Raw genomic sequence first — 16,029 nt, 5'->3', positions numbered from 1 at the left:
TAAAGTTTTTTTTTACTGTTTCAAAAAGTAGAGTTGTGACAAAGAGTCAAGCTTTAGCGTAAAGAGCAAGGCGTTGTGGAGGGGAGAACCCCTTTCATATTGGGAATTATTTCTGTTCGTTTTAAGTTTTAATTTCGCTCCTTACTTGCATTTAAAAAAAACTTGTTTTTTATTTATTTTCTGAACGTTTTTGAATTAATGCATGTTTTGATTTTGGCTCACCACACATTAATAATTAAAATGAAATTTGCATATTGATTTTTTTTTTTTGCTAAATGGCTTCTCATAGTTTTGATCTGGCGATTTGGATAAAAAAGGGGTGGGATAGGAGACCTAGTTGCCCTCCAATTTTTGGTTACTTAAAAATGCAACTAGATTTTTTTTTTTTTTTTTTATTTTTTTTTTTACAAACTTTTTGTTAGTAATAAACATACGTACCTTACGATTCAACTTCGCCGGTATATGATAAACGGTATATGATATATATATATATATATATATATATATATATATATATATACATATATATATATATATACAATATATATATATATATATATATATATATATATATATATATATATATATATATATATATATATATATATATATATATATATATATATATAGGCATAAAACTAAACGGCTTAAAATTTCACATAAGCAAACAAAGCAGGTGAAATTTCATTCTTCGTTAGAAAAAGATCGAGTATTGTATATATATATATATATATATATATATATATATATATATATATATATATATATATATATATATATATACAATATATATATTGTATATATATATACGGTATATATATTGCACTTCGCCGGTATATGATAAAAGAACTACCCATCTAAGATGGATAGAATGGTAGTAGTCTACCCGAGTGGAGGATGCTGTGAAGACTATAGACACTTAGCATAATGTATGGATTGGAGATACACCATAATGAAATGTAGTTTTAGCAATTTCATAATTTGGGTATTAATTTTCTTAGTTCTTTGGTGAGTATCAACTTTTATTTATTATGATGTTAATTGTTATCATGTATTATAGTATATTTATAATACCATTTATAATAATTTTATTAATTACATTTGTCATATTCAATTATTATTATCTTAATTACAATATTTTTGGCTAAAAAAGCATAAGAAAGTTTATTTTACTAACAGGGCTTTACTGTAATACATCTTTATTCTATGAACTGTGTCAAAAAATATATCTTCCTCCAAACCCCATCACCTTTTTCTGTTTTTCAACTATTTCTATAGATGTTTTACAATTTCATTCTTCTTTTGAAAGAAATACCTTTTATATATAATTGATTACCGAATGAAATTCATTTTAAATGTAGTTATTTGAAATATTAGATACTCAAGTCATAAGTGTTCTAAAGGATATGCCCTAAGTTAAAGCTAAATTCAAAAATTATCCTGATTTTCGGATTCGAACCTTAAGATTTCCCCCTCCTCTTAACTAATATAACAATTTGTTTCCCTGTGTAGAATTTTGGTTACGATCAACGATGGGAAAAAATCGCCTAACTGACCTAGCATTTTCAAGTGTGGAAAGAGAAAAATTTGAAACGGTCAACTTTGACGACATTGTTGATAAATTTACTTTATCAAAAATATGGAAAATTTATACATATTATATACTTTCATTAATGTAAAATAATCATGTTATTGTTGAATATATGTATCTGCTCAGAGATAATAGATACAGGGACAAATTTCCAGCATTTTTATTGGGGGGGACAAAAGGGGTCAACATCTGGATAGTCAAGGGACATGGGATTTATGATAATTTTTTCACAAATTATTGGAAAAATATTTGTCCAATAAGAGAGTTAATCTTGTTGGTCATGTGTCAATCCTATGACTCGGTATTCCACCTTTAGACTGCAAGCAGCCAAGTCTATTAGGCTTAGGTCACTTGTTCGCTTTTGGGTTCAAGCAAATTCAGTCCCCCATTTTGCATATAAGTCCAGTGGACATTTAACATCACGTGTCAACCCAAAACCAATACGATTTTACATCCCTTAGTCCCATGACTATCTACCTTATTTCTGCCATAGGAATGATGTATGGACTATCAACAAGTGAAATGACATCATTTTTATAAAATCCTAAAAAGGGCTTTGGCGTCTCAGATTGGCGTCTCACTCACTCAAACTATCTGTCGTAGCTTTTTTTATAATTAAACCATAGCTTGATGCCCGTAAATACTTGATTTTAATTTACTACTTTATCTAATTGAAATTACACTTGGCCCTCCCCTCAAACGACCCCCTGAATAAATATTCTCTTTTTATTATTATAACTCTGCATGTTTAAAACATATATTTATAAATATGTAAGATAAATAATTCTATTTTTAGATGATCAAACCCATTCCAAAAGCTAGTCCTGTTTTCTCAGTTACATTTTTGTTTCATATTTAAAGCCTAGCTTGAGACAATGCTTTTATTTATTTCACTTTATTTACTCGTTAATTTACTAGTATATTTTACGTATAATATTACACGGTTTCTAACGGGAGGGGGAGGGGGTAATACGTAATATTACGTATAATATAAAGTTATTGTACCCCGGCCGCGAGTTGTGGGCTTAGCCACTGTGTTAGGGAGCTGTTATGTGGCGTTTGAGACTTAGTAGATATGGATCTGGAATATTCAATTGCTTTTATGTTACCAATATCCTTAATTAAAAGCTTAATTCGTGGTTAATTACCTATGTATTGTTATTTTATTTACGTTTTTATGACCATTCCAAATTTTATTTTATAAAATTCGTAGATTTTTGCTTCTACTTAATTGTGGTTGTAATTCGTTAATTGTTTCAAATTCGCTAACCTAATCTAATTTTCTTAGCAAAGTCATAAAATAACGAAATGCTAATCAATCAAGCAATTCTGCTCAAAAGACCCGCAAGAAAAAGACATTCAATTTTCTCTTCAAAGCGAAGGCCTCAGGGTCCATCTACTCATACCCCAAACACTACCAAGCTAATGCCCGTGAAATGGGCATACTCTTAACTCATTAGTGTTAAGTTGTTTTATTACCCCCATTCTGCGCCAAATACCCACTTCGCCGGTATATGATAAACGAACTACCCATCTAAGATGGATAGAATGGTAGTAGTCTACCCGAGTGGAGGATGCTGTGAAGACTATAGACACTTAGTATAATGTATGGATTGGAGATACACCATAATGAAATGTAGTTTTAGCAATTTCATAATTTGGGTATTAATTTTCTTAGTTCTTTGGTGAGTATCATTTTTTATTTATTATGATGTTAATTGTTATCATGTATTATAGTATATTTATAATACCATTTATAATAATTTTATTAATTACATTTGTCATATTCAATTATTATTATCTTTATTACAATATTTTTGGCTAAAAAAGCATAAGAAAGTTTATTTTAATAACAGGGCTCTACTGCAATACATCTTTATTCAATGAATTGTGTCAAAAAATATATCTTCCTCCAAACTACTACTACTACTAATAACTACTATTAGTAGTAGTAGTAGTTTGGAGGAAGATATATTTTTTCTCCAAACTCCATCACCTTTTTCTTTTTTTCAACTATTTCTATAGATGTTTTACAATTTCAACTATTTCTATAGATGTTTTACAATTTCATTCTTGTTTTGAAAGAAATACCTTTTATATATAATTGATTACCGAATGAAATTCATTTTAAATGTAGTTATTTGAAATATTAGATACTCAAGTCATAAGTGTTCTAAAAGATATGCCCTAAGTTAAAGCTAAAATCAAAAATTATCCTTATATTCGGATTCGAACCTTAAGGTTTCCCCCCCCCCTTTAACTAATATAGCAATTTGTTTCCCTGTGTAGAATCTTGGTTACGATGAACAGTGCTTCCTTCGTCATAATTTTTTTTCAGGGTTTCCCCAAATTCTCTCTATAGAAAACGAGACCCTCCAAAATCTTACTGGAAGCTAACATTAATGACAATTTACGATTCGTATTTTGTATTAATATTCATGAGTTAAAAAACGTTGATTCTTAGGGAGATATCGGGAACCCATTTTTTGTCGGAGGGGGTATTGCGGGAATCCCCGAAAGCTTGACAACAGTAAAAGCAGTGATACATTTATACAATTTTTTTTTTTTTTTTATTTAGCCCAAGTGTATATGCCCAATCTATTTTCGGTTAAAGTACCTTACCATAATTTTATTGACATAGATCATTTTTTATTTTTAATTTTTTGACTTAGATCAACGTTTGACTTTGCAATTACTTCAAAAATGTTAAGTTCCCTTCAGAAAAGAAAATTATCGCAATAACAGTATTTCTCTTGGCTACATTTAAGGTTGGATCCACTTCTCTCGTATGAGCACTGCCGGTTTTGACCTTATGGGTCTAGTGCTGCATCGTTTACATTTACCTTTTTATAAGTTGGGACTCTTATCATAACGTATTTTTTGTTGGAAAAATTTCAAGTGGACTCTAATATTTTAATTAGTGTTTGTGCACACTATTGTGTATGTTGTTCATAAACACCTGTTTGTGTGTGTGTTTTTTTTTTTTATATTATGCCAAACTGACGAAATACGGAATGCTGAGATTTTGGAGAGGGGCTGGATAGATCTTAAAAGCGCTTTTGTGTTCTTCACTGGGGGTTGGGGGACTTTCAAGGCTCTGTGCTCCCTATCTGTAATCTACTTCTGCCTTGGCTGCTCTAACAAAAATTGTCAGCCCACCCCTCAATTCTTCATAACTCAAACTTCGAACTTCTATATGTTCTAACCGTCTCTTCTCGGGCTCCTTTTCCTCCCCTATTTATTTCTTAAAATTGCCAAGAAAACTAAAATACTACATAACCTGAACAAATAAAAAACCTGAACATTCCAATGAGTAAATTTTCGAACTTCTTTGAACTTCGATCTTTATTTGAGTTTTCTTCATCCTCGATCTCACACAAAATTTAAGACATATTTCAACGTCAAAAGAGGGGGGCATTGAATAATTGCTTTTTTATGCATTTTATTGGAAAGACAGAAACACAATAAAATTTTCTCTCCTAAATTTCTCAATATACATTTTTGAGTCCGTTTTTAAGTGTTTTTTATGAAGATGGTTCGGCAGCCTCACTCATGACTGGCCATTCAATGACAAAAATCGCAATGCCACATGACTGTAAATATGTGCTGCTCCTAGGGTCCCTCATACAAGAGTCTGATGATAATGTAATGGATCTATTTGAGGATGTTCCAGCCCAAATGGAGCTTTATCATATGGATATCTATCGTGACAAGGACATGAAAGTACCTTTGAAGAGTACACTAATACACAACGATTAGGAGAATGTGAAAGGCTCTTCATTTGGCCTAAAATTAGGGTTTGACGAACGCTACATGTCAAGACTTGGGTCGATGGAGTACCATACATTAAAATCGTAACCAAAAAATGCTGGATTGCGGATTCCAATGAAGAGAAAGCGGCACCCAAGACCACACTAATTAGAAACACCTGCTCTTCACACCTCTCAGTCCGCATGCATCCAAGTTAACACACTAGAAGCTCCAGTTGGTTCTCTTTCAAAATGGCCTTACTATCGATATGACCTTCTATCAATATATCGATCGATATTCTCCATCAATGTGACCTTGATCTTGCCACAGCAAGGCCATATCAAGGGGGGTGAACCTCCACCCTTCAAAGTGCCATTCAACTCATAAAAACGTAGCAAAAATGGTATGAACAAAATTTGATGCGGTGTTTACAGTTGTTTTGTAACCCCCCTTCTCCGAAAAAATATACCCCCCCGGACAAAAATTTGGAAATTCTGTTATGTTTTTCAGGTTTAATATTGCCTAGTAGTTCCTGACAAGGAAGTGCATATCTCTAATTGATGATCTCTAAGAGGCCATCAATTCTTGTTTGACTGCCTCAGGTCGTCTTTCTTTGAGCGAAAAGTTACAATCCCGAAAAAATTTGGCCCATTTTCAAAAAAAGATCGAAACACCCCATACAGTCATATGATCTTAATGAAAATCACCCCTAAACCTAACTGGTGTCCCCTCCTTAATATATAACTCTTTACGCTAAATTTTGACTTCTTGTTCCAATTCTTTAAGAAAGACTTGTTAAGCACAGCGACCGTTTAATTATAATACGAAGCTTTTTTAAAAGTTCTAAAAACTTCAGTGTAAAGAGTGATGCGTTGAGGAGGGGCCATCCTCCCTCATAAATGGAAATATTTCTGTTCGTTTTAAGTGTTATTTCTACTCTATATAATTTCGGTTGAAAAAAACTTGTTTTTTTAATTTAATTATCTTTAAGAATGACATTGTCAGCCTAATTACTTGAACTGCAGGCTAGCGGTTTTCAAAGTCACCTGATGAGATTGCAGACCTGGATGGCTTGTTAATTTTCCTAGATATTTCTTAAATTTTTTTACAGAATCTATTCTAAATTTAGAATTGTCTTTCAGTACTTTTGTAAGGGGTATAATAGTCTATAATAGTTTTTCACTCGGTATCATATATTCCAAGTATAAAATTGATGATTCTGTGTCCGATGAAGACGCACACGTTGAGCTGATCAGCGGGTGGCTGACACTGATAACGTAACCGACGTGTTTTGTTTTTGTTTTTTATCAGAAGAGATTCCACCAATAATGTCTTTAATGTGACTTTTAAAACGTTAACATACGTAGTAAATATTGATAAAAAGCTATTTGATAGTTTCGCTAAGTGATGACTCTGAGAAAACGGTGTTAAATATAATGTATGGTTTTTGGGATCTAAAATTAAATGTTACTTTTTGGACTAGCTTTGAGATGTCTTGTAAGGAACGCTTACAGGGGATTCTTCGAGCTTTTGCACCCCTCACCCAGATATCTTAAGTTTTTGCTAATACTACTGCTACTACTACTAACAACTTATTGTAGCACCAAGTCGCCTGAGGCCAGCACAGCTACACACGCTCCTCCTCCATTCAGTCTATTCTAAGCCCCCTCTTTTCACTTCCAAGAATTTTCCATTTTCCTTAAACATTTCCTTACGACAACCTCAAATTTATCCAACATTGTGCATTTTACCATATAATTCAGCTAATCTCCCGTTTGCTTAGAAGTTGAAACTCTCCTTGATGTGCCAACCCCCCTTCAGAATAAAATCCTGAAAAAATTTGGTTTCAAGGTACTATTTAATTTTTCTAAAAGAAAATGGTTACTATTCTGAATCTTTTCAGAGGTCAAGATTAGGCACATCCATAAATTATTTTCTGGGAGGGGGGAATACAAAAAAAATGAAACACTATCTGACAATTTCAATAGCAAATCCCGACAATTTCAGGAAATTTTGGATATTGGGGGCAGAGTTGAAGCTCCCCTCCCCGTACATGCCTATTAATGGTAACAAAGATCCTGCGAGTCAAACTTTATTTTGGATGTGTTTATATTATAGAAGAGTTTACTTCAGTTCCCATGGTCTTTGTTGACATTCCGTGCGTTTGGTAGCAATTGATTAGCCAGGTTCTAGAATTCCTAGGGAACACATTCTTGAGACACTCCTACAGGTAGGCTAACGATATAAACCGAGGGACGGCAATGGAACTGGAATGTGTCATACTAGCAAGGCACTACCGAGTACGGCACAACTGAACATAATATTCATAATTCATCATAATCGTCATAATCGTCATAATTCGTCATAATATTCATAATTCGTCATAATATTGACTTTCATGAATATAATTTTTTTTATCTTATAGTTGTACAATTTAGGGTGTCAGGGGCATAGTCACTCCCAACTCCATTTTGAGTTTGGTCATTCTAAAGGTGGTATTTGAGACTGATCAGAAAAAACTCTTATTTTTTACTAACTTGTTTTCTCCTCTGTTATTTAGTTTCCAAAATTCCAAGGTTTCTCTTTTCCGAAATGTGTTATGTTACTGATTCTCATTCACGGAAAAAGAAAGGAACTAGAATGTATATATATATATATATATATATATATATATATATATATATATATATATATATATATATATATATATATATATATATATATATATATATATATATATATACTAGCTGTTGGGGTGGCGCTTCGCGCCACCCCAACACCTAGTTGGTGGGGGCGCTTCGCGCCCCCCCCCAAGCCCCCCCGCGCGCGTAAGTCGTTACGCGCAATAATAGTTACGCGCCACTGTAGTTGTGTCCCTATGTCCCACCTGTGAATATAGATATATATATATATATATATATATATATATATATATATATATATATATATATATATATATATATATATATATATATATATATATATATATATATGGTTTTAACTACGTAAAACTTGCGAATATACAACATTCTTTGCTGTCCCATTGTCTTTGCATATAAATAGATTGTCAGGTTTACCGACTCTTGAACATGCAACATATAATGGTCCATGGGAAAACAATCTGTATTCAGATCTATACCTCATGATTCTAATGATTGCCCTTGAGCTTTGTTGATGGTGATTGCTAATCGACCATTCCCTGTCCCGGTGTCCCGGTCGTCATTTACATCCCCCTGTTTCCCCCGGTGTCCCCGTTGTAGTTGTGTCCCTGTGTCCCGGTCGTCATTTATATTCCCTGTGTCCCGGTCGTCATTTGTATCCCGGTGTCCCGGTCTGTATATACATTCGTTTTTTAGTTTTGTTTTTCTCCTTTATTTTTTTCCTTTTTTTTTCTTTTTTAGCTTATTTAGATTTTTAGATTTTTTAGTTTTTTTATTAGTTTTTAGTTTTTTTTTCTTTTTAGTTTTTTTGTCCCGGTCGTCATTTATATCCCCCTGTTTCCCCCGGTGTCCCCGTTGTAGTTGTGTCCCTGTGTCCCGGTCGTCATTTATATTCCCTGTGTCCCGGTCGTCATTTGTATCCCGGTGTACCGGTCTGTATATACATTCGTTTTTTAGTTTTGTTTTTCTCCTTTATTTTTTTCCTTTTTTTTTCTTTTTTAGTTTATTTAGATTTTTAGATTTTTTAGTTTTTTTATTAGTTTTTAGTTTTTTTTTCTTTTTAGTTTTTTTGTAGTTTTTACCTTCTTTTTAGTTTTGTTAATTTTTTTTTTTTACTTATGTCCTGGTCGTCATTTATACTCCCTGTGTCCCGGTGCTTTGTTGATTGCTAATCGAACATTCCTTTTGTCCTGGTCGCTTTCTCTTTGAGTGTCGTCATTTATTTTTTTCTTTTTTAGTTCTTTTAGTTTTTACCTTTTTTACTTTTTTAGATGAAAATTTTTTTTAGTTTTTTCCTTTTTTTCTTTTTAGTTTTTTATTGGTTTTTACCTTTATGTTAGCTTATTTTTCAGTTTTTTCCTTTTTTTTTATTTATTTTTTATTTTTTATTTTTTTTAGTTTTTTACCTGTTTTTAGTTTTTTTAGTTTTTTTATTTTTTTTAGTTTTTTACCTGTTTTTAGTTTTTTTAGTTTTTTTAGTTTTTTTAGTTTTTTAGCTTTTTTACTTTTTTTATTAGTTTTTAGTTTTTTTGTAGTTTTTGCCTTTTTTTAGTTTTTTCAGTTTTTTTTTAGTTTTTTATTGGTTTTTACCTTTATTTTAGCTTATTTTTCAGTTTTTTCCTTTTTTTTAGTTTTTTTAGTTTTTAGTTTTTTTAGTTTTTTACCTTTTTTTAGTTTTTTTAGTTTTTTTAGTTTTTTAGCTTTTTTATTTTTTTTATTAGTTTTTAGTTTTTTTTTGTAGTTTTTGCCTTTTTTTTAGTTTTTTTAGTTTTTTAGCTTTTTTATTAGTTTTTAGTTTTTTTTGTAGTTTTTGCCTTTTTTTAGTTTTTTTAGTTTTTTAGCTTTTTTATTTTTTTTATTAGTTTTTAGTTTTTTTTGTAGTTTTTGCCTTTTTTTAGTTTTTTCAGTTTTGACGTCACCTGATCCAGTTTTTTCAGGTGACGTCACCTGATCCACGATCCACAGATCCACAGACAACTTATTTTTATATATATAGATAGTTTTTTTTTTTTTACTTATGTCCTGGTCGTCATTTATACTCCCTGTGTCCCGGTGCTTTGTTGATTGCTAATCGAACATTCCTTTTGTCCTGGTCGCTTTCTCTTTGAGTTTCGTCATTTATTTTTTTCTTTTTTAGTTCTTTTAGTTTTTACCTTTTTTAGTTTTTTTTAGTTTTTTAGATGAAAATTTTTTTTAGTTTTTTCCTTTTTTTCTTTTTAGTTTTTTATTGGTTTTTATCTTTATTTTAGCTTATTTTTCAGTTTTTTCCTTTTTTTTAGTTTTTTTTTATTTTTTATTTTTTTTTAGTTTTTTACCTTTTTTTAGTTTTTTTAGTTTTTTTAGTTTTTTAGCTTTTTTACTTTTTTTTATTAGTTTTTAGTTTTTTTTTGTAGTTTTTGCCTTTTTTTAGTTTTTTCAGTTTTTTTTTTAGTTTTTTATTGGTTTTTACCTTTATTTTAGCTTATTTTTCAGTTTTTTCCTTTTTTTTAGTTTTTTTTAGTTTTTAGTTTTTTTAGTTTTTTACCTTTTTTTAGTTTTTTTTTAGTTTTTTTAGTTTTTTAGCTTTTTTATTTTTTTTTATTAGTTTTTAGTTTTTTTTGTAGTTTTTGCCTTTTTTTTAGTTTTTTTTTAGTTTTTTAGCTTTTTTATTAGTTTTTAGTTTTTTTTGTAGTTTTTGCCTTTTTTTAGTTTTTTTAGTTTTTTAGCTTTTTTATTTTTTTTATTAGTTTTTAGTTTTTTTTGTAGTTTTTGCCTTTTTTTAGTTTTTTCAGTTTTGACGTCACCTGATCCAGTTTTTTCAGGTGACTTCACCTGATCCACACATCCACAGACAGACAGACAACTTATTTTTATATATATAGATATATATATATATATATATCCTGAAAAAAATTAAAATGTCATCCTTTTAAAAATAGCTGTTTTAATAAGACAATTAAATTTAAAAAAGCAAGTTTTTCCAACTGAAAGTAAGGAACAATATTAAAACTTAAAACGAACAGAAATTATTACGTGTATAAAGGGGATTGCCCCCTCTTCAGCACCTCGTTCCTTACGCCAAAGTTTGAATTTTGTCCCAATTCTTTAAGAACGACTCTTGAAAAGCAAGGGCCGATTAGTTAGAACAATGGGATACTTTTTCAAAAGTACTAAAAAACTTCAGCGGAAAGAACAAGGTTTTAAGGAGGAGGAAATCCTCTTCAAACACTTAATAATATGTGCAAATATAAAACTTAAAATGAACTGAAATTACTACGTATATGAGGGAGTTCGCCCCCTAGTCAATACCTCGTTCTTTAAGTTAAAGTTTGAATTTTGTTCCAACTTTTTAAATATGGCCCCTGAATCACAAAGGTCGTTTAATTAGAATGAATAGCTCTTTTCCCCCTTGTATCCCAGGCCATATCCCCCTTGTGTCCCCGGCCATGGAGCCTTTCGAGGGGGAATAAGTGTATTGAATTCCATTTTGAATTGTACTTTGTATTGTATTGTATTGAATAATAATAAACTTCTTCTTCTTCTTCTTCTTTTGAAAGTACTGAAAAAACTTTAGCGTAAGAGCGAGGCATTGACTAGGGGGCGAACCCCCTAATAAACGTAATAATTCTGTTCGTTTCAAGTTTTAATGTTGCTCCTTACTTTCAGTTGAAAAAAATTGCTTTTATTGAATTCCTGATCGTTTTATAAATAATGACAGGAAATCCGGCACCCTTTCATAGAAAATTCCCTTCCTCACGATAAATTACCCCATGGAAAGACCCTCCGACGTAACCTCCGACCCTACCCCACCAGAAAAATCCCTCCTGAAAACGTCTGTATACTTCCCATTAATAAACACTATAGGTGAACAATGGGCGAAGTTCATAACTTGCAGCCCTTCCCCCGAGGACTGTTGGGGACCATGCTGAACAAAATGCCTATCTCAAAATTTTTATTGGGTGACTTTAGGAGAAAATGAGCGTGGAAGGGGGCCTAGTTGCTAAAAATCCAATTCTTTTGATGTATCTATTGGTTTCAAACTTCTATTTTTTAGACTATCGGTTATTATTGAGCCGGGTCGCTCCTTACTTACAGTTCGTTACCACGAACTGTTTGAAAACCAAGGTGGAAACCCGTTTTTCAGTTTTTAGATAATGTCAAGTTTATTACATGAAAAGAAATAAGCTTCGAAAATAACAATCAAAACCCGTTGCACAAAACTAAAACATAAAGCAAACAAAAAGAAAAAAGATCAGAAGAAAAAACAACATGCTTAGTTTACAATTATAAACACTAATGAAGACAATGACACTAAAGCAAATAATATATACATATCTGAAGATTTTGAGATGTATACATGCACATATACAGTAGGGCAGTACAGGAGGGCAGTTTCTCTCCACCCTCGGTGCCAGGAGAAAAAGTCGAACTTTAGCGTGAAGAGCGAGGCGCTGAGGAGGGGATGGCCCCTTTCATATACGGAATAATTTCTGTTCGTTTGAAGTTTTAATGTCACTCCTTAATTTCAGTGGAAATTTTTTTATTTTATTTTATTTCTGATCGTTTTTTAAATAATGCAAGGAAATTTGACCCCACCTCCACGGAGATACCCCCTCAACATGGGAAAATCTACTAGACAGTTCAATCTCGGTGAAAATTTACCCCGAACATTTACTTTTAACCACTCCACGCGTAAGATTGAGACGGAAAAGACAAAGCAAGACACATAAAAAGAATTGTGTATAAGAATTCTGCCAAATTCCTACAGTGTATAATTTTCCCTGACAAGTTCACTCCGTGGAAAATTTTCTCCCTATGGAAAATTCCTCCGTGGAAAAACCTCCAGCAGAAAATTTGTCCCCACCCCTACCCGAAATACCAAAAAGCATAAAGCTATACCAAAAGGCATAGTTATTGGACCTTTCAACTATGATGAACAAAATGGCTATCTAAAAATTTTGATCATACGATTTTGGGAAAAAAGCGGCAGGGGAGGTGGCCTAATTGCCTCCAATCCTCTGGTCACTTAAAGAGGGCACCAAAACTTTTAATTTCCGTTCAAATGAGCCCTCTTATCATATTTTAGGACCACTGCGTTGATACGATCGCCCCTGGAAAAAAACAAACAAATAACACACATCCCTGATCTTTCTTCTGGCAAAAATATGAGCTTGAAACCTATTCAGTAAGGTTCTCTGATATAATGAACCTGATGGTGTGATTTTCATTAAGATCACTCAACTTTTAGGGGTCGTTTCTCCCTTTTTTTTCAAAAATCAGAAAAATTTTCTCAGGCTCGAAACCTTTGATGGGTGAAACTAAACTTAATGCAATTTATATTTTTGAAATCAGCATAAAAAGAGAAGTCTTTAATATATCTATTGGCATCATTTTTTAAAACTGTTTTTTAGAGTTTTTGGTACTATTAAGCCGGGTCGCTCCTTACTTACAGTTTGTTACCACGAACTGTATAAACCGAATTTTTCGCAGGTTTTTCTTTTGGTTGTTATTACGCATATGAGTTGCCCCCTCATCAGTACCTCACTCTTTACACTAAAATGTTTGTGAATATGCAAATAACTTCGAAGACCACACTGCCTTTCCATGACGGAAGTATAACAGTTCAAAATAGGGATGAAACCTTTAAATCGACAGTGAACAGATATAAAATTTTTAACGGGGTATTTTGAACACATATATAGTGTTCATCATCAGAAGTAAAACTAAAAGACATCAATAAAAACAAAAACAAAATTTATACCTAATAAATTAATTACATATAGTTTATTGCTCTTATTTTTTTTTCCAATGCAACAGCGGAAGCAAATCTCTTTGATCTTTTCGGTTCCGGTTCATTAGATTTATCTGAAATGTTAGGTGGACAGAGGTCATAGCTCTTAGGTGAGGTGATATTTACTTTATTGACCTCAGTAAATTATCATATATATATATATATATATATATATATATATATATATATATACTAGCTGTTGGGGTGGCGCTTCGCGCCACCCCAACACCTAGTTGGTGGGGGCGCTTCGCGCCCCCCCCCCAAGCCCCCCCGCGCGCGTAAGTCGTTACGCGCCATAATAGTTATGCGCCATTGTAGTTGTGTCCCTATGTCCCACCTGTGAATATAGATATATATATATATATATATGGTTTTAACTACGTAAAACTTGCGAATATACAACATTCTTTGCTGTCCCATTGTCTTTGCATATAAATAGATTGTCAGGTTATCCCCCTGTTTCCCCCGGTGTCCCCGTTGTAGTTGTGTCCCTGTGTCCCGGTCGTCATTTATATTCCCTGTGTCCCGGGTCCCGGTCATCATTTGTATCCCGGTGTCCCGGTCTGTATATACATTCGTTTTTTAGTTTTGTTTTTCTCCTTTATTTTTTTCCTTTTTTTTTCTTTTTTAGCTTATTTAGATTTTTAGATTTTTTAGTTTTTTTTATTAGTTTTTAGTTTTTATTTCTTTTTAGTTTTTTTGTCCCGGTCGTCATTTATATCCCCCTGTTTCCCCCGGTGTCCCCGTTGTAGTTGTGTCCCTGTGTCCCGGTCGTTATTTATATTCCCTGTGTCCCGGTCGTCATTTGTATCCCGGTGTACCGGTCTGTATATACATTCGTTTTTTAGTTTTGTTTTTCTCCTTTTTTTTTTTCCTTTTTTTTTCTTTTTTAGTTTATTTAGATTTTTAGATTTTTTAGTTTTTTTATTAGTTTTTAGTTTTTTTTTCTTTTTAGTTTTTTTGTAGTTTTTACCTTCTTTTTAGTTTTGTTAATTTTTTTTTTTACTTGTGTCCTGGTCGTCATTTATACTCCCTGTGTCCCGGTGCTTTGTTGATTGCTAATCGAACATTCCTTTTGTCCTGGTCGCTTTCTCTTTGAGTGTCGTCATTTATTTTTTTCTTTTTTAGTTCTTTTAGTTTTTACCTTTTTTAGTTTTTTTTTAGTTTTTAGTTTTTTTAGTTTTTTACCTTTTTTTAGTTTTTTTAGTTTTTTAGCTTTTTTATTTTTTTTATTAGTTTTTAGTTTTTTTGTAGTTTTTGCCTTTTTTTTTAGTTTTTTGTCCTGGTCGCTTTCTCTTTGAGTGTCGTCATTTATTAGTTTTTTCCTTTTTTTTTTAGTTTTTTATTGGTTTTTACCTTTATTTTAGCTTATTTTTCAGTTTTTTCCTTTTTTTTAGTTTTTTTTTAGTTTTTATTTTTTTTAGTTTTTTACCTTTTTTTAGTTTTTTTAGTTTTTTTAGTTTTTTAGCTTTTTTACTTTTTTTATTAGTTTTTAGTTTTTTTTTTGTAGTTTTTGCCTTTTTTTAGTTTTTTCAGTTTTTTTTTTAGTTTTTTATTGGTTTTTACCTTTATAGTTTTTTTAGTTTTTTAGCTTTTTTATTTTTTTTATTAGTTTTTAGTTTTTTTTGTAGTTTTTGCCTTTTTTTAGTTTTTTCAGTTTTGACGTCACCTAATCCAGTTTTTTCAGGTGACGTCACCTGACACATCCATCCACACATCCATCCACACATCCACAGACAGACAACTTATTTTTATATATATAGAAGATATATATATATATATATATATATATATATATATATATATATATATGATATATATTTTCCCCCAGGCACCAACATGGCTAGGAATGGCTCTGTTTAGGGCCAAACGAACAACAGGTCGCCCCCGAAAGTAATTATTAGAAATCTTAAAGAAAGGTTTAAATAAAAAAGACTAAGACTAAGACTTGCTTTATTAAGTTACTAATTACAGAAACTATACATACACAACCACCCGGGGAAGGCTCAAACAGCCTAATGTTGGACGGGTGCAATCCATGATTCTCAACATATTTATTTAAAAAAAATAAAAAATAAAGAAGGACAAAAACACTTTCACTCAATTATCCTTTAATAAAAACGAAACTATATCATCTCGGGAGGGGGACAAAGTGAGGTTATAACAGATTCGTTAAACATATGGAAAATGTAAATAAACAAATTTTTGATAGGTTCATAAAAAAAAATTGTAAACCACCCTGAAAAAGAATCTCTTCC

General features: G+C 31.6%; 1 protein-coding gene across 2 annotated transcripts in view; it reads left to right on the top strand.

Annotated features, from left to right (window-relative positions):
* The window catches only part of LOC136040625 (protein Wnt-7a-like), an 82,405-nt gene that overhangs the window by 281 nt on the left and 66,095 nt on the right, over positions 1-16,029 (top strand). The window contains exon 1 of one of the 2 annotated variants that reach the window (XM_065724898.1): positions 3,114-3,276. The exons of the other annotated variant lie outside the window; for it this stretch is intronic. Coding sequence (XP_065580970.1) covers positions 3,200-3,276 — 77 coding nt within the window. The 5' untranslated portion in view covers positions 3,114-3,199. Of the gene's footprint in view, positions 1-3,113; positions 3,277-16,029 lie in introns of those variants that run through there. 2 annotated transcript variants of the gene reach the window in all.

Source organism: Artemia franciscana, chromosome 21 (genome assembly GCF_032884065.1).
Source record: "Artemia franciscana chromosome 21, ASM3288406v1, whole genome shotgun sequence".
Taxonomy (NCBI): domain Eukaryota; kingdom Metazoa; phylum Arthropoda; class Branchiopoda; order Anostraca; family Artemiidae; genus Artemia; species Artemia franciscana.
This window is presented reverse-complemented; position numbering and strand designations above follow the sequence as displayed.